Raw genomic sequence first — 19,583 nt, forward strand, 5'->3', positions numbered from 1 at the left:
GTCACATGCTTTATACTCCAAAGCTGCTTCAGTATACCACCCATCTCTGTAACTGCAGCTATACTTTTGTCACTGCTCACTATCGCCAATTACCATGTAACCACTCACCCTTCGAAAAAAGGGCGACAAACAGGTAATTATGAGCTTCATTTTAAGATGAGGTCACTGAGCATGTTCAGAAATTCAAATTGCTAAGAGATAATCAACATGGTTTTATGATGCATCATTAATGTCATAAGCAGAATGTTTACAGATGTACTTTTATGAACAGGAGATTCATTAGGCAGGAGAAGTAAGAAGCATGGATAGCAATATATATTCAAATTGGAAAAAAGTAATTAATGATGGCTCCAAACAATTGGGTTGAAACCTCAACCATTCAGCATATACAATATATCAGAATGTTGGACATCTCTATATCCATGTTTACCAATGGCCCAAAGTTACATGATCTTGTAACTAAGGTAGATAGCTGCAATGAATTCATGCTACAAGTGTTTTCATTATAGTGCATCTGACCAGATATTTTGAACCAATAAAAGTGAGCAGCTAATGTTTTCAATGGCAGAGAGCTAGAACTATAGCAATCCGATGTGATTTGAAAGGCTGTGCAGATACAGTACCTATAAGAAGTATTCTTCCCCCTTGGAAGTTTTCATGTTTTATTGTTTCACAACATTGAATCACAGTGGGTTTAATTTGGCTATTTTTACACTGATCAACAGAAAAAGACTTTTTCTTTCACGGTCCCGACCGTTAATTCCTCATATTTTCCTAATTCCCTTTTCCTCATGTACTCCTGGGCTCCTTGATGTGGCACCTGATTCTCATCTAAACCTGCAGCATAAATACCCCAGCTTTGCATCCACTCATCTCCAGATCGTGGTTTCAGCCAGTGTGGAAATTCATGTTCCCGGCTGCTTCGGATTGTGTATCTAAGTTTTACTTCGGTACCAAGGTTTGCCCGTGTAACTCTATCTCTCCATGTCAAATTAAGTATTGCCGGCCGCCTGCCTTTCCGTTTGCCGTTCAGCTCAGCAGCGCTCCATGTGAAGTTAAGTATTGCCTGCCGCCTGTTCATTCTCCTGTTTGCCGTTCAGCTCCAGCCACGCTCACGCCCCCGTCTGCATCCCAACATCTCTGTGCCAGTGTCCTGCGTTTGGGTTCACCCGTTCTCTGCAACATTTTCATGTCAAAGTGAAAACAAATTTCTACAAAGTGATCCAGAATAATTACAAATATAAAACACAAAATAATTGATTGCATAAGTATTTACCTCATTCAAGTCAGTGTTTAGTAGATGCTAATTACAGCCTTGAGTCTGTGTAGATAGGTCTCTATCAGCTTTGCACATCTGAACACTGCAATTTTCCCATTCTTCTTTATAAAACTGCTGAAGTTCTGTCAGATTAGATGGGGATTGTGAGTGTTTTCAAGTTCAGCCACAAATTCTCAATTGAATTGAGGATTGAGGTCTGGATTCTGATTTGACCATTCCAGGGCATTAACTTTGTTGTTTTTAAGCCATTCCTGTGTAGTTTTGGTTTTATGCTTGGGGTCATTGTCTTGCTGGAAAACAAATTTTCTCTCAAGTCACAGTTCTCTTGCAGACTGCATCAGGGTTTCCTCCAGGATTTCCCTGCAGTTGGATGAATTAATTTTACCCTCTACCTTCACAAGTCTTCCAAAGCCTGCTGCAGTGAAGCATCCCCACAGTATGATGTAGCCACCACCATGCTTCACAGTAGAGATGGTGTGTTTTGATGATGTGTGGTGTTTGGCTTATGCCAAACACAGCGTTTAATCTGATCGCCTAAAAGCTTAACTTCCGTTTCATCAGACCATAGAACCTTCTTCCAGCTGGCTTCAGAGTTTCCCACATGCCTTCTGGCAAACTCTAGCCAAGAATTCATGTGAGGTTTTTCCAACAGTGACTTCCTCTTTGCCACTCTCCGATGAGGTTGCGACTGGTGAAGCACCCGGGCAGCAGTTGTTCAATGCACAGTCTCTCCTATCTCAGCAACTGAAGCTTGTGACTCCTCCAGAGTTGTCATAGGTCTCCTGGTCACCTCCCTCACTAGTCCCCTTATTGCACAGTCACTCAGTTTTTGAGGACTGCCTGCTCTAGGCAGATACACAGCTGTGCCATATTCTTTCCATTTCTTGATGATTGACTTACCTGTACTCAAGTAAGAGATATTCAGTGACTTGGATACAAGAACATTTCCATCTCCTGACTTGTGCTTTTCAATAACTTTTTCACGAAGTTGCTTGGAGTGTTTTTTTGTCTTCATGGTGTAGTTTTTGCCACGATACTGACTCACGAACAGTCAGACCTTCCAGATACAGGTGAATTTTTACTACGATCAATTGAAACACCTTGACTGCCCACAGGTTTCCAAACACAGATCTCCATTTAACTAATTATGTGACTTCTAAAACCAATTGGCTGCACCAGTGATGATTTGGTGTCATATTAAAGGGAGTGAATACTTATGCAATCATTTATTTTGTGTTTTATATTTGTTATTAATTTAGATCACTTTGTAGAGATCTGTGTTCACTTGGACACGAGGCTTTTTCTGTTGATCAGTGTCAAAAAAGCCAAGTTAAACCCATTGTGATTCAATGTTGTAAAACAATAAAACATGAAAACTTCCAAGGGAGGGGTGAGGTCTCACATGTCGAAAGCTAGAATATAAAAGCAGGAAGGGGGAAAAGTTCAGCAATTCTTTGTATTGTCTGGAACACTGCAAAATGGGAAGAAGATATTGACCTTGAAAGAAGTGCCGACACAAAGCATTGAATTATTGCTACTCAAAAATAATTACATTATGAAGAGAGACTACACAAGTTAGTTATCTTTTGCTTGGACTATTAGATTTTTTTTAGGATTTTTAGATTTTGGCTTTGATAGATTTAAGAAAGCTCTTTGTTTTTCTTTTGCAGTAGAAGGTAAAGCAAGCTTAAACTCGATCTTCATCTTAAGGCCAATCAAGAACCATTTAGAAGATGTGTTTCTTGAATACCAAACCACATGGATCTCTAAACAATTGAAAGCAGATTATTGGAGATTTACTCTGCTTATGCCATTTTATGTTTTAACTGTGACAATGCAGTTGCAGGCTATAGTCACTGGAGTGAGTTTCTAAATTCTCTAAACTCCACAAGTATCTCAAAGTTCAAAGTAAATTTACTATCAAAGTATGTATAATTCACCGTATACTACCCTGAGATAAATTTTCTTATATAAAACAGTTTATTATATAAAGCTAAGCATCCTATATCATCAATTGAAGATGCTTACTATCAAAGATAATGTACTGGATATACAGTAAGGCCCGTATCTATAAAACATAAAGTAGAAAGATTCCTCAAATGTATGCTGCTGTAATACCTTTCATCGTAGACGGGCATATTGCCAACCATGATTACATGATAGGTACATGTTCCTGAAGGAGGAAATATTTGCATTTGTCTTCATTGTTAAGTTCAGAATGGGTAACCCATCCCAACCGCCAGTCAATGTCCCCACAGTCATAGAAGCCATTCTTTAACCAACTCAATTAAGGCCACGCAAAATAATTTTTTTTTAAATGGCTCAACCTTCAAATGTAGCCAAGGCTTCACATAAACTGTTACAATACTGTGTATCTGCAACATCAACATCCACCCAACAATGAGCAGCTTGACTCAACTATGTTGCAGTCACATGCAGAGCAAAGATGGTTCATCTAATTACTGACCCATCAGTCTTCTTTTGGTCGTCAGCAAAATCATGGAAAACCCCATAGACAATACTATCAAGTGACACTTACCAGTGTCCTGTTAACTAATGAGCAGTTAATACATTATCTGTTATTCAATGTCATAATCCACTACAATGTTTGCTCAACATGGTAAAGATGATGAATTCTGGAGGTGAGATAAGAAAAACCTTGCCATAATTGATGTCAAAGAGTCAGAGAAAATTTGTAATCAAGGGAAAATATCTCTTATAGCTGGTGTCATACTTAACACAAGATGCTGGTCTAGAATGCGTATATCCTACCCATTCAATCCAACTGTCTCAACCCAGTAATTATGTTCCTCATTAACATCCTTCCAACCATCTTCAGAAAATGCCATTAAAACAGCTTTCCATGCATTTTTCAAGTACTTAGTTTTTCAAAATGCATCCACACTATTGAACTTGACAACTCCAGTGCAAAGTTCAAAATAATTTTATTATCAAAACACCCATGTCACCATATACTACCTTGGGATTCATTTTCTCGTTGCATCAATTGTAAATAAAATAAGCACAGCAAAATCAATAAATAAAACTGCACATAACAAAGATGGACAAACAACCAATGTGTAAAAGACAAATTGTGCAAATTATATAAATATAAAATAATGAATAAATAAGTAATAAATATCAAGAACAGAAGTCATCAGAATTCCTTGAAAGTGAGTCTATAGTTTGTCAAAACGGTCCAGTGTTGAGGTCAGTGAAGTTATCCCCTCTGATTCAAGAGCCTGTTGGTTGAGGGGTAATAACTGTTCATAAACCTTCTGATGTGGGACCTGAGGCTCCTGAACCTCCTTCCTGATGGCAGCAGCAAGAACAGAGCATGGCCTGGATGGTGGGGGTCCTTGATGATGGATATTGACAGTGCTTCTTATAGATATGCTCAAGGGTGGGAAGGGCTGTGATGGACTGGGCTGTATCCACTACTTTTTGTAGACTTTTCTATTCAAGATGTTTCCATACCAGGCCATGATGGAATTAGTTAGTATACTCTCCACTGCACATCTACAGAAGTTTGCCAAAGTTTTAAGTGACTTGTCGAACCTTCATAAACTTCTAAGAAAGTAGAGGCATCGATCGCTATGCCTTCTTTATAATGGCACAGGACAGGTCTACTGAAATGGTAATGAGGAACTTAAAGTTGCTGATGCTCTCCCCCTCTGATGAGGACTGGCTCAGGGACCCCCAGTTTCCTCCTCCAGAAGTCAATAATCACTTCCTTGGTTTTGAGTGAGAGGTTGTTGCTGAGTCCCCTGAGTTTAGCTTCTATTAATCTGTTAGTGAGAAGTTTTCCTTAAACTCGCAGTTAGATTTATCGGCATCCATTGGAAATTATAAACTGTAGCTTTGTGTTCCCAGCAAGTGGTTCCATCTCTGTTCTATTAAGTTCTGAAGATACTAAAGTATCTTGTTAGGTCAAGAGCCACAGACTGTTCTACTTTCACTCTTCTGAGTTTTTTCTACTTTCCAAGTGTAGGCACCTCCTTTTATAATAAGGGGACCATACTATTCACCATACTCCAAGTATAGTCCAACTAATAGCAAATAAATATTCAAATGCTCTGCTGCAAATGAACCCTTGTTAGCCTGTATTACTTTAATGTGCACCTCTGTGGGCTGCTGCTTCTATACCAGCCGGACACTTGCTTCCACAGGAGGATATGGCCATCTTTATTCTTCCTGCCAAATCTTCCATCCGGTGCCACCCGCTTTACACCAGCAAAGGGTTTGCACTTCCGAGTTCGTTCCTGATGCTCCAAAAAATATTGTGTTCTCAAAATGCTGCACAACAATGTCAAAAGGAGAGAATGTGTGATTCAAGAATAGGAATATAGTCCATTAGCCATAGCTTCCTTGAAGCTCATCAGGTGCGCCTTTACAAGCCAGCCCGCCTCTGGTGGGGTGAGAGATAAGGACTAGTATGACTCAGCTGTCATCTATAAAATCCCCAGCAGCTGAGTGGATTTGATTACAAGTTAAACAATACCATTGAGGTTCTCCTGGTGTTGCAAGATTCCGAAGACTCTCTGTGAAAGTTTAAGTAGTAACAGGTACAATGAGGAAAATGTTCAGTAATTAATCCAATGGCATTAAGCAGAGGCTTCATTGGGAAATGTGTTTATTTCTGGCTGGAGGTCATGAATAAAACGATGGATTTGCCTAAATAACCTTGGGAACAGGGCTGGACTCAGTGAAACTAGGCAAAGGGCAGATTAATTTGGCAGGTGTGCTTTCTGCTGTATATGTTTTAATTCTGTTTCCACTAAAAGGAGGAAACAATATTTTTTCAAAGGAAATTGAAAGGATCAGGGAGAGTTACTGATTAGTTATTGCCCTGAGAGAGTGGGGTGTGCTGCTGCCTTGAACGAATGCAGTCCTACCGATGAAGGTACTCCTGCAGTGCTCCTTGACACAGACTCCCCACAGTTAGACTCATGGATGCAATTTTTTTTCCAATTCAGAATGGTTTTTAACTTGGAGGGGATTCTGTGGCTCTCGTGAATCTTTCACCCATGTTATTCCTGGTGGTGCGTTCAAACGGTGTTGTCAGAGCAGCCTAGGCAAGTAGGTTCAGTGTGTCTGGTTGACAGTACACACTGTAGTAGAGGAAATGACCCCAGGTCTAAGTCTTGCTGTAAGCTTCAACGATCAGGCGGCTTTTTAAAAAAATTGTAAGACAGTCTGAAAGAAGATTAAACAGCCTTGCATTTGTAATGTTGGTGAAACAGCTGGTATGCACAAATGTTCTGAGACCAAAGAGCCTATTCTGGCACAATCAAGGTGATACCGTTTCAACTGGCATAAATGTGGGCTTTTTAGGAAGTAGTTTTACAGCGAAATACCTTTAAAAATTATCCTTGGACTCATGATTCCTGAGTGAATTTTTCATGGCATTCTAAACACTCACTGCAACTTGGCAAACTCTGGCACCAAAACTCGATGTACGTGGATAGTAATTTCCTCTCATATGGTTTTATATATTTTGAAAAGTTCTGTTTCAGTTAATACTTTAGTCAGTTATCACTGTATTTCAATATTTATTTAGTGCTCTGATGTTTCAAAAGTGAAGTAAAGCATTGTTTTCTCATCTGCTGAAAAATTCCTTAATGTGTTTGATTACTCAAGTGTCTTTGATGTTGTGATAGCTACAGGGCACTAGGGATTTTCCATCACTTCTTGCTTTACTGCAGCAGACTTTGGAATAATTCGTGCTACAGACTTTATTAGATCCTTGTATTGATCTTTATCATGGTCTGCAGAAGCAACAGCCCTTTGCAGCTTACAACAATTCTGGTCCTTGGAGGATAAAATCTAGCCTGTTGTTGGAGCACCTGTGCCCCTTCAGCCATAGGCATTCGGAGCTCCTAATTGCCAGCCATTTTAATTGTCCTTCTCATTCTCAGATCAACCTGCCTACCCCCAGCTTCCTGCACAGTTAGGTGAGAACAAGTGTGAACTATAGGAACAGAGCCTCATATTCTGCCTGAGTCATTAACAACCCAACAGCATTGATCATTGAATTCTCGCACTCACTCTCTCAAGCACACCTCTCCCAGTCTCCAATCACTCTGTTTCCTTTCCCTCCTCCACCTACTCCATCTGCCCTCCTACACACTACTCCCACTGAGTTCCTTTTCTTATTTGGATCCGCCTTTCACTTTCCTTTCCTATCAGATTTCAATAATCCCTTCCTATTCTTTACTACTTCCACTCTTCTGTCCACCATCACCTAGTCTGAATTCTCCTGTTGTTTGCCAGCTCTTGCTTCACACCCTCCCCTCACCATTTTATATTGGCCATCTCTCCTCTTTCAATCCAAATGAAGGTACTTGACCCAAGCTGCCATTTCCCTCTACAGATGCTGCCTCCCTGCACGTTGTTACTGTTGTAGTACAAGTTGTTTATTATGATGTCTTTTGTTTATCCTACAACTCATCCTCAACATTAACAGCTTTGGTTTTCACCTACTTACCGACCGGCCAACTGAGTGGAACAGGCCCTTCTGGCACTGCTCAGCAATCTCCCGATTCAACCCCAGCCTAATCACAGGACAATTTACAATGACCAATCAACCTACTGACCGCTGCGTCTTTGGACTGTGGGAGGAAACCAGAGCACCCAGAGGAAATCCATACGGTCACAGGGAGGACGTACAAACTCCGTACAGGCAGTGGCAGGATTCAATTACCATTTATCCTCACCTCCACATCTTTCTCTCCATCTCATAATGTTTAATGATACTAGCGATTTGTTTGTTCTGTACAGTCAGATAGTTTGTTCAGTAAATAAACTGATAGTTCAGTCCATCCCAGCATTTAGCAATAAGCTATAAAGTCATTTACAGTATATTCATGGTCATGACCTGGCAAAGAGGACGTGACCAGCAAAGTATTTGGCAGTTGAGCATAAACAGCACAATAGAAGAATTTGGAGGGAGCGAGAAAAGAGGGTTCATGACTAAAAGCTAAAGTGACTTTAATGTGTTACTCTTTGGTGCAGATAAATGTACTCAACTTCATACAGAAGGACTTCTCTGTCCTCAGTTAATTTGATTGATTTATCCACTGAAAATGTTTTTTTTTACAATGAAAAGAGACTAAACTCTAGAAATCTGAAAATTCATGTCCAATTTGCATGTGCAAATATGTATAATACATACAGTATATGAGATATACTGTATGTTAATATTATATGAGGTATACTCTATGTACATGTGCTATGCCATTTAAGATGGTTGCATAAATTTGATGCGCTTGTTTTGTCAGATCTTCATGTCTCTCCATGGCTCTTCATTTCCCCTGCACCAGCCACAGTCAGAATAACACATTGGAGTTAACACATTGGATGTAGAGAACCTGTGAACTAGCAGTTTTTGGGACCAATTTGAGACCACAATACCATTGGAGCATATAATGGCATCTCACCCTGAGTGAGTACCAACAAGCGTGGACATGGGTGAGAAGATCAGCCAACACAGAAAAGGAAATACTGTGACCTGGCTGACATGGCTGAATTTGAACAGGGGTTTCTGGTTTGTTTGTCCAGGTCTTTGACACTGTGAATGTTCCCTTACAAGTGTTAATCAGTTGGGTCTTGTAATTCAGGGTAATTCCATAGCGAAAGCAGGAAACATATCTGTGTTCAGTTCTTGCATTAGCCAGGACAAAGGTTTAGCCCCCATTTGTGCTCTAGAAGCAGAATACAATGAACCCCGCTGCCTGTACGTTCTCCCCATAACCTTGTGGGCTTTCCCTGGGTGCAGTCCAAAGGCATACTGGTTGGTAAGTTAATTGATCATGGTAAATTGTCCCATGATGAAGCTAGGATTACGTCAAGGGGTTGCTGGGTGACGCAGCTCAAAAAGCCTATTCCACACTGTGTCTCGATGAATAAATAAATAAATTGTAACTTAGCTAAATGTAATTTTTTCCCCCAGAAAAGTAAAAATGGGTGGCTATAGGAGCTCACACTGATATATTTAGTGAATAAACGATCTAAACGGAACATAATTCCTGAAACAGGAATTTTGCATGTAAACTAAGAGTTAGTGTAAGGCTCAGCAAAGGAGTTGAAGGGATACAACTCATTGTATTAAATGATTTCCCATATGTACCCTGTTTATATTTTTGTTTTTGCAAACCAAGTGATGGGCTCTCCTGGCTTGTCCCTGTAACCTTTGACATCCTTACTATTCGAGAGCCTTTGTTTTAAATATACCTAATAACTTGGCCTCCACTGCTGTCTGCAATATTAGGAACATGATAAAAGAGGTGTTAATAAACATTTTAATGGAACGTAGAGTTGTTGAGAAGGTAAATTCCCAGACTCTGAGTTAACTTGTGTAGTGGTTAGTGAAATGAGGGGTTAGCTCAAGGTGTTCCAGAGATCGGATTTCAATTCTGGCACTGCTCTGCAAAGAGCACATCCTCCCCATGGAATGCGTGAGATTTCCCCGAGTTCTCTAGTTTCCTCCCACAGTCCAGTGATGTACCAGGTAGGTTAAAATGGTCATTGTAAATTGTCCCGTGATTAGATTAGCGTAAAATCAGAGTTGTGGGGTTAATGGGGCAGTGTGGCTCAAAGGGACAGCAGGGCCTACCCCACACTGTATCACAAAAGAAATAACCAGAATGTTGGAAACTTTAGATTGGCTTCAATGGTCTGAGAGTGCTGAAGTGCAAAGAAGCTGGTGAGAAATTTTTTCTACCTGCCATCTAGTATACAATGTTGGAAGGTGTATTCGTTTTCATTGAAGGTTGTATGAGCCCTGACTGATAACTTTCAAGATTAGGTAACTCTCCAGTAATAGTTGTCAAATATCAAACAGAAGGCAGGTCAATGACATTTTTTATTTACTCAATCAGGTATTTTGAGATCCAGTAAAAGTGACCACAAACCAAATTGTCCGGCAGAGAAAGCAGGATCTCCCAGTTTTAATTCCATGTCCCATTCCCATTCTGATATGTCTATCCATGACCTCCTCTACTGTCAAGTTGAAGCCACACTCAGATTGGAGGAACAACACCTTATATACCGGCTGGGTAGCCTCCAACCTGAAGGCATGAACATTGACTTCTCTAAATTCCTTTAATGCCCCTCCTCCCCTTCTAACCCCATCCCTAATATATTTAGTTTTTTTCCCCCTCCATTTTTTTCTTTCTCTGTCTGCCCATCACTCTGCCTGTTCTCCATCTCCCTCTGGTGCTCCCCTCTCCCTTTCTTTCTCCCTAGGCCTCCCGTCCCATGATCCTTTTCCTTCTCTAGCTCTGTATCCCCTTTGCCAATCACCTTTCTGGCTCTCAGCTTCATCCCACCCCCTCCGGTCTTCTCCTATCATTTCGCATTTTCCCCTCCCCCTTGTATTTTCAAATCTCTTACTATCTTTCCTTTCAGTTAGTCCTGACGAAGGGTCTTGGCCTGAAACGTCGACAGCACTTCTCCCTATAGATGCTGCCTGGCCTGCTGTGTTCCACCAGCATTTTGTGCATGTTGCTTGAATTTCCAGCATCTGCAGATTTCCTCATGTGTACAAACTGAATTTCACGATTTTAGGATTAAGCTAGCAATCTGACTTGTCAAGTCAGGCCAGGGTGTATGGAGCTGTTTACAGAAGGTAATGTCACATTGGCTTTGCTATTGTTATAATGGAGCCTTAATGTAATGAGATGATACCTTTAATTTGAATGTTTCCAGTGTCAGCATTGACTCTCCTAATGGTGAATCACAATCAAAGTAGTTAAACATGCACGTGCAAAACTCTTGTTGCTGACCATTCTCTAACATCAATCCTTCAGTTAATTGATTTGTTGATATTACATTACATTGCACACATAACTTGTCCAGTGTGGGTAAATATTACTATGAATATATGTTTAAAAGAAATTTAAATATTTTTGAATGTACAGGTACATTTTTCTTTATTTTTCCTTCCACTTCCAACTTCGCTAATAATAAAGCCTTGCCCTTTGAGTTTTAAGCTGTAACAAAGCTAACAGTTAATTGTACAATTTTGGCCTTGAGCAAGTCATATTGAAATCTATTTTGCATAACTGTCGATAAAGTAGTGCCCTGGTAAGATTAAATGGAGCTTAATTCATGGTCTTTCTCAAATTAAACAGTGATTTGTTTTTGTTGTTCTCAGAAAACGATGGCAGTTTCAAGATCCATGAGCTCCTTTATCAAATACATCGTTGGAATTGTCATGGGAATTTTCATTTGCTCTTATATCATTAACATGGCCAAATTACATATGCAAGGCAACACTCAAATTAATCACAATCGTTACAACTTCCATTATTACAGGTTCCGTGGAAAAGGAATGATGGATTATAGTTCAAGTAAGTAACTAATCTGCTATGTGTCACTGAAATAGATAAGCAGCGACTTAGCTGATCATTTTACCTCTATTAGTCAGCAAAGCTGCTGCAATTCAATTTTTATTTAATTTCTTTTTATCCTGAGCATTTATTCTTCATTCTTCTGAAACAGACACTTCCAAAATTCTCAAGTCCTCTTTGAATTAGTGATTCATAGATTGACTACAGTCAAAAGGAGGCCATTTGGCTGATCAAATCTACGTTATGTGGAACTACTGATGTCTTTTCAGGTTGAATCTAATCAACCCTGGATACTTAGTTATCTTTCTTTACTCCCTCCCTTGTCTAGAAAAGTTGCAACATTTGCTGAGCTAGCCAAAGAAAAAAATGAATAAGGAATTTTTCTGTGCTTATTCTCAATGTTTCAGTTTAAAATCACATTCCACAGAACAATACAAAGTATTTTACATTTGGACAACTCTGAGTCTCTATCGATTCCTAACTGGCTCACTCATTTCAGCTGCTTTGAGATCTCCCACAGTCTGGCATATTTATTTGCATATCCCAAATTATTATGCCATCAAAATTTATGAAGGATGAGTTGGTAACCAAGCCAGTTAGTTTCCTCTAATCAAATAATGACCAAGAAGCTTATGGTTGGAGTCTGTGAGAGCCAAGTTTACATCACTGATAACAAAAACTAAACTGCAGAAATTGAGGACAGAAACAGACAGACACTGGGGAGACACAGAAATGGGACAGAAAGGAGGTGAGAGAGATTCAGGAAGAGTGGTTGGGCTTTGTTCTTTCTCTATTTCTCTCCACCTCCCTCCCCATCTCTCTCTATCCCTACAATTCTTCTCTCCTTTATTTCTTCCATCTCATCTCCCAAGCCCTTCTTTCACCCAGTTTCTGTCTATCTCTTTCTGTCCATTTTTTTCTATTTTTACCTCATGTATCTTCTCCTTCCTGTTTTCCTCCCCAAACTCAGACCCAATCGGAAGCTGTATTCTTACTTTGCAGCTCCTGTCTCCTTGCAATCTCACCCAAAATAAAGCATATTTGTTGTGCATGCTAGGCAGTGAGTGGTGAACAAATTAGCGGATAATGGGCCATGTGACCAGTAGCCAGTGGGAAGGTGATGAAAATCAGGATCCATAAGAGGCACGATTGAATGACAAGGATAATAAGATCAGAAGAGTTTACACAAATAGGAGGAAACTGACACAGGGGATTGAAGGAGGGTCTCGGCCTATCTATTCACTTCCATTGATGCTGCATAAACTGCTGAGTTCCTTCAGCATTTTGTGTGTGTTGCTGGGGATTGAAAATTGTGAAGTTTAAATTATATTAGTCTCAATTTTAAGGTGCAATATTTTTCTGTGGACCATTTAAAACCAAAATCCAGATGTTTACTTCTGGACCATTAAAATATTACTCTTCTATTGTTGTTTCATGCAATTAAAATGTATTTTTTTTGCAAATGTATTATTATTCAAGATTAAATCATAATGTAACATTGTAGTATTAAATGTTAACAAACACAGAATTTGATGGATATTTTAATGCATATTTTAATCTTATTGCTGTATTTTAAATTTTGATTTTTTTTGAGGCAGCTGAATTTCTCAAGGTTTAAGCATTTGAAGGCTTTGAATAGGACGGGCTCAGAAAGAGATTAGCCTAAAATGTGTAAATGGTTATTAAATGGCTATTAATATCTAAAGTCAACATACATGTGCATTTTGAATAACTGTGCGATTACCACAAACTCCAGAAATTCCCACTCTCCCACATTAGTTTCTCCCAAATGATAATAGGTGGTCATCACTGAATTTCCAGCATTAGCAGCACTTTGCTTTTCAAATGACATTTATACCCACTGTTGTCAGTTTGGATCAAGTGATGGAGTTGCAATGTGTTTTTATTGTTGGCAGAAATAAATCACTCAGTAGCAGATGACTTGCATGAGAAGGTGCGCATCCTTTGTTGGGTGATGACTTCGCCTGTCAACCTGGAAACAAAAGCCAAGCATGTCAAAGCCACCTGGGGCAAGCGCTGCAACACTCTGCTGTTCATGAGCTCGGAGAGCAATCCAGATTTTCCTGCAATCGGACTGGAAACCAAAGAGGGCAGAAAACAGCTGTACTTGAAAACCATTAAAGCCTTCCATTATGTGCACCAACACCATATCAATGAGGCTGATTGGTTTATGAAGGCTGATGATGATACCTATGTCATTGTCGAAAATCTCAGATTTCTTCTTTCAAAGTACAACCCCGATAGGCCCGTGTACATGGGCAGGCATTTTAAGATGTATAACAAACAGGGCTACATGAGTGGAGGATCTGGTTATGTTTTGAGCAGGGAAGCATTGAAAAGATATGTGGCAGCCTTCAAAAATGACACCTGTCGTCATACTTCCCATATTGAGGATGTGGAACTGGGAAAATGTATGGAAATACTTGGAATTGCTCCTGGAGACTCCAGAGATAACCACCTAAGAGAATCATTTTTGCCCGTTTCACTAGAGAATCTCCTGATGAGAGGTCGTTATAACAAAGACTTCTGGTTCTGGAAGTTCACCAATTACACAGCTAAAGACGTAAGTCCATTACTCATAGCATGTCTTTATATAGCACCTATTAATGGAGCAAAACATCAAGTATAATGAGGACAAAGGACCCATTTAAGTGAGCTGTGGCTGTTATCTATCAGACCTTGCAGTCTAATCAATTTATAAACAGCTGGGGTGAAGGGCGCAACCTAGCAAAGGTCAGGCACATGTGAACATGCATACACACGCACACACGTCTGCATATATGATCAATCAAATGCACAAACACACCACACACACAGGCACTCAGATACAAATAGCCAGACATGCATACACCCAACTTGTGACCCCACAGTCCCAGTAATTTTCCTAAGTTACGTCAAACAGGTGGGTTAGAAAAGTGCAGGTCAAATCTTCAGAGGTCCCAGGTATAAATCGCACGTCAACCATATTATTAACTGAGAGTGTGGAATAAAATCAGGAAATTCTGGAAACACTTGGCAGGTTAAGCATGATAAACGGTGTCTATGTTTCAGGTCAAAGATCCTTGAACAGAACTTTGAAAGAAAAAAGTTTTAAGCTGCAGAGTGGTTTAAGAGGGGTGGGTTGGACAAAGGGAATGTCTTTGGTGTGGTATCAGGTTTGCAGCTAGTAACTTGTTGGAGTCATCTGACTGATGGATTAATAAATGCAGCTGGAGAGACAGAAAACAAAGGGAACACACAAGTACTGTGAAATACAGGTCAGATTAATAGGAAGTACCCGGACAATCAGACTGTATCAGCAGAGGGGGAGAAACTTAGTTAAATTTACAAGTGGTTAACCTATAGCAGAACTGACCAGAGCCGATCTGAACAGAGAAAGCAAGTTACCTGTGTAATTGTTAAACTCGATACCAACTCTTGAAGGGTACAACGTGCCCAGAAGAAAGACGAGATAATGTTCCTTAAAGCTTTTACTGAGTTTCATTGGAACAGAGCAGAAACCACATACAGATAGGCTATTGCCCTCATGTGAGGGAGATTTAAAGTAACAAGCTTAGGGTTGTCCCTGACGATTGAATAAAAATGCTTTGTAAAACGATCACTCAATTGGCAAGTGCGTGACTTTCAATTATTTAAGATTTCAAACATTTTCAGTTTGGTTTTATTTTCAGCCCTGACAATTTTTATTTCTTATCCCAGAGACTGCACCCATTTATCATGCCTGCTATATTGCCCTGGGGGAGATCAACAAGTGGATACAAACCCAAGATAAAAAATAGAGGCCCAGTGACCTACATAAATTATCAAAAGCCATCCCGTCACAAAAACAGCCTGGACAAGATGGGGAAAATGGCCAATTGTGGGTGCTCTTCAAATATTGGCTACCCCGTGGAAAGTTTGGATTGTGAGCTTTGAAATCCTCCTTTTTACTTTCCACAACTGGCTTGGCAAAGTGCTACAGTGACATTCTTCCCTAATCTAGCTAACTAGTTACACTTGAACAGGATGAGAGCCCGCCCAAAATATTTCAATTGGCCTGAGACCAGTGTTTTGAAATGGGTTGGTGATGTGGGCGGGCAGGAAGACCACTCCATTCCAGATTCATAAGTACACACCAGAAATTTCTGGCAGCCTCTCCTCTGAGCCATCAAAGAGGCTGACTTGACCTTGTTTATGGAACGCGTTTCACTCCTGTGGGAAGCAGCCAGCTTTCTGATTGATTTGGCATGGGAGCCTAACCTTGAGTCGCTGCAGAGTGCAGATTTTACACAGAGAGAGAGAGAGAGAGAGAGAGAGAGAGAGAGACCTCTTTAGCTTTACAGTGATGACAATCAGTTAAAGGGCCAGGCACTGGCTTTGATTGTAAAGGACAGTTTATATTTCTGTAACAGAGTACAGTATAGTGGTTACCAGAGTCCTGTGGATATACTGTGCCAGTTGTACTTCTCAAAGACAAAGAAAGCATTTGTTTCTCAATGACATCACAAAGACAGTAATTTGAATTTCAGTAAGTCCATGTATGTGAATCCAGCAAACTTTCATGCAACATTCCAATGTTGAAATGATAAACAGGTTGATTGGAAGTGGATTTATTTTTTTTTATCTGCTGGATGTATTAAAAACAATTTGCATTGTGATACCTGGCAATATCTGTACAGGCTTTGCCAGCCTTACTTTTAAAGTCGTCCATTCATGCAAAGCATTCTCCTTCAGTGTGCAGTATTTATGGCCAGCATTGGGTGTTGACCGGATATGATGCCATGCTCAGAGGTTAATGCAGAACAAGGTTGCAATCTGAATGCCTCAGAAGATTTTTAGGAATCGTTGCAGAATGTGATTTAAAATATAGCTGCTTCCTTTAAATGGATTTATCCCAGACTCTTAATGGATCATCCAATGATCTAAAATCCTGCTGGAATAATTTACTGTAACATGGCCCTGATATTTACCATTGGTGGGGGCTTGAGTTAATGGTTTATCTGAAGGATGTCAGATCTCCTTGTGACTACACTTTTTGAAGAAGATAATGATATTTTATGAAGTGAAGGACCATGGGATGTGAGGTTAATGATATAATCCAGATAGGCTAATTGGAGGTTTAAAATTCACTTATGGAAATGTTCTGCTTGGTTGCCATTGCAAAACCTGTGGAAAATAAATAAGAAAAGTTTCACAGCAGGGCTTGGTGCAAGATTAGACAAACTGAACATCATTTATACCACACCTTCATGACATCAAGATGTCCTAGATACCTACAGAACATGGAGCAGTACCACGCAGGAACAGGTGCTTCATTCCATAATGTCTGAGCTGACCATGTTGCCAAATTAAACTAATCCCATCTGCCTGCACAGGATCCATATCCCTCCACTCCCTTGTGACTGCCTCTTAAACAGCACCATCATGTTTGATTCCACTACCACCCCTGGCAGTGTGTTCCAGGCATCTAACGCTCTGTATAAAAGAACTTGCCTCACACACCTCCATGAAACTTTCTCCCTTTACTCCGTGGTATCTGTTGAGCAATGAATATGGACCAATGGTCAGCAATTCCTTGTTCCTCTTTGCAGTGTTGCCGGTGGATCCTTTGCTTTCACCAGAGAGGATGGCAGGGTCTTTGTTCCATCCTCTATTTCAGCCAGAACATCTCCGATTGTAAGGATTGTCACTCAGGATGTTGGAAATAACCAACAGACCAGGCAGCCTCTGCGGAGTAATAATAAGAAATAAAATTTTAAGTCAAGAACCTTTTGTCACACACATTGTGAGGGAAGGCGGAGAGAATAATGGAAAATCAAATGGAAGATCCACTTAGCAAAGTATGATCGTGCAAAAGTATCAAATATGATAGCAATGGAATTAATATTGTTCAGCAGAAGTGTGAAACTATTTTCATATCTGTGCAAAACAATACATTGGTCGAGTTGATGTCTATAACTTTTAATGAGAGAAGTCCTGGCTGATTTTATTGTAAAGGCTAATAAAAAATACTTAAATCAAAAATTGGACCTACATTATTTTACTAGAGTATTACAGTATTTTACCTGTGGCATGGCCCTTGTAAGAAACAGATACAATTTATCACCATCATTCTTGTTTATCCTGTAGTTCAACAAATCACCAATTGTTTATTGTATTTTATAATCTCCTGATTTTACAGCCTTCAGACTCATTTGGTGGCAGCTGGCAAACAAAGAGTTGTCAGCAAAGCAAATATTACACATAGAGGGATAGATTTGTGAGTATATTTTGGGCTGATTATGGTGTCATGACCCCGGAATGAGAATGACTCTTGGCCACTGAACAGATGTAGTGAGAGGCGTTGGTGGTACTTATCGATTTTATTTCCTTGAAAAGTTATTCCTATTGCGGAAAGTTACTGTATGTTTCACATTTAAAACTTATCATGTGAGCCATATATTTCATCAGTGATCAAAACAAACTGCACAAATGTCAGCTGTCGCAGTTTATAACTGATCCATTCTGATCAAAGGATCCAGGGTTTGGGCTGTGCCTGGAAGTTGAACTGTATATCAATTGAATACAGAACACAAATTCCTGCTGCTTGCTGTGGTGGTACCCTACATTTTCTTAGACTGACACCATCTTGGCTGCCACATTATTTCAAGAACCATTTTGATAAGGAATGTCCTCAATTTAAGCTTTGGCTTCTACAAAATTATCTAAGATCAGACAGACTAATGATGTTCAAACCCAATGAGGATAAGATTTTAACTTATTGTTCAGACAATGGAAATTAGAAATCTGCAGTAGAAATCTCCATTGAAAGAATGGGGAGTTCCCTTGATGTCTTAACCAACATTTTTCCCTTGATGAAAATAAAATTGTAATCAATGAACTTTGTCCCATTTGGGGGGGGGGGGGGGACAAAGTAAATCATTCAGTTATTCATTAATTAAGTGAAGTAAAACCTGTACTTCAAAGGAATTCTTTGTGAATAAAGAGTATCAAGATCTAAGATAAATGCAAATCTTTTTACTCATATCCAGATCTATCAATGCATGAAGGTAATGAAGCTTATTGGAATGACAGCAGTGCGGGGAGGAATGACTCGGGTCAGGAAGTTATGTGGTGATACCTTTTGAGTAAATGTACAAACCAGATTGACTGAGAATGGGAAGTTGTATGAAGTATGGGTGATAGGTTATCATGTGATTATCTCCAAACAGATTTAAAATCAATTATAAAATGATAGTGACCTGTGCCCTTGACACCAGTACAACCTGTCATCTTTATAGGGGAAAATTGTCTCGGGTTGCTCGAGACTTCCACTGTTTGTAATTCATGGGGAACTCAGTTTTGAGATGGATTGGTATATTTAAGGAAAATGTTGTGCTCAGAGTTAATAATAACCTGAAATACTTGAATATTGAAACTTGAATGACAATTGTTTAATGCTATTTAACCAATAGTATTGTAATGTATCAATTCAAGTTGTTAGTCCCACCCAATTCGCAACCTCAGCAACAAAGTTAGTAATATTTTGGAATTCAGTATAATGTTTTATAACTTTTCTTAAATTCTTAAATTCTGCTTTGGAAAAAGATTTTGGTATCTGTGTAAACATAATAAAAGTGATGTGTATGTTTTAGAAACATGTGAGAATGTTGTTTTTCTATGCTTTTGCTGGTGACTAATAGTTTCCTTTATTTCCCAGGGGCCTGAATGCTGTTCTGACTTGGCAATTTCCTTTCACTATGTAAAGCCCAAGTTCATGCATGTTCTGGAGTTTTATATTTACCATCTGCGTGCTGCAGGTTACAAATACAGAAAAAGTACTCATTTCCCAGACCCACCCAAGGTGTTAGAACTGTCCAAAGAAGGGAAGAGCAAGTTGAGAAGATAAAATGATGGCACAGTGTCCAGGAAGCATGTGCCAATGCTATTTCCATCTTCACTGAACGTATGTC

At 39.6% G+C, this 19,583-nt stretch overlaps 1 protein-coding gene across 1 annotated transcript; it reads left to right on the plus strand.

Annotated features, from left to right (window-relative positions):
* Window positions 1-11,441: 11,441 nt before the first annotated feature.
* On the plus strand, window positions 11,442-19,519 carry LOC132384518 (glycoprotein-N-acetylgalactosamine 3-beta-galactosyltransferase 1-like). The gene is made up of 3 exons (XM_059955666.1): window positions 11,442-11,631; window positions 13,548-14,215; window positions 19,331-19,519. The coding sequence occupies exons 1-3, from the start codon at window positions 11,442-11,444 to the stop codon at window positions 19,517-19,519; spliced, it is 1,047 nt and encodes a 348-aa protein (XP_059811649.1).
* Window positions 19,520-19,583: the final 64 nt, after the last annotated feature.

This window comes from Hypanus sabinus, chromosome X1 (assembly GCF_030144855.1).
Source record: "Hypanus sabinus isolate sHypSab1 chromosome X1, sHypSab1.hap1, whole genome shotgun sequence".
NCBI lineage: Eukaryota > Metazoa > Chordata > Chondrichthyes > Myliobatiformes > Dasyatidae > Hypanus > Hypanus sabinus.

What these genes read in the sequence shown, in the direction of transcription:
- LOC132384518 (XM_059955666.1), top strand. Translation starts at nt 11,442, where the DNA reads ATGGCAGTTTCAAGATCCATGAGCTCCTTTATCAAATACATCGTTGGA. An exon ending in AATGATGGATTATAGTTCAA is followed by an intron (nt 11,632 to 13,547) that starts GTAAGTAACTAA and finishes TATTGTTGGCAG; the next exon opens with AAATAAATCACTCAGTAGCA. An exon ending in CCAATTACACAGCTAAAGAC is followed by an intron (nt 14,216 to 19,330) that starts GTAAGTCCATTA and finishes TTTATTTCCCAG; the next exon opens with GGGCCTGAATGCTGTTCTGA.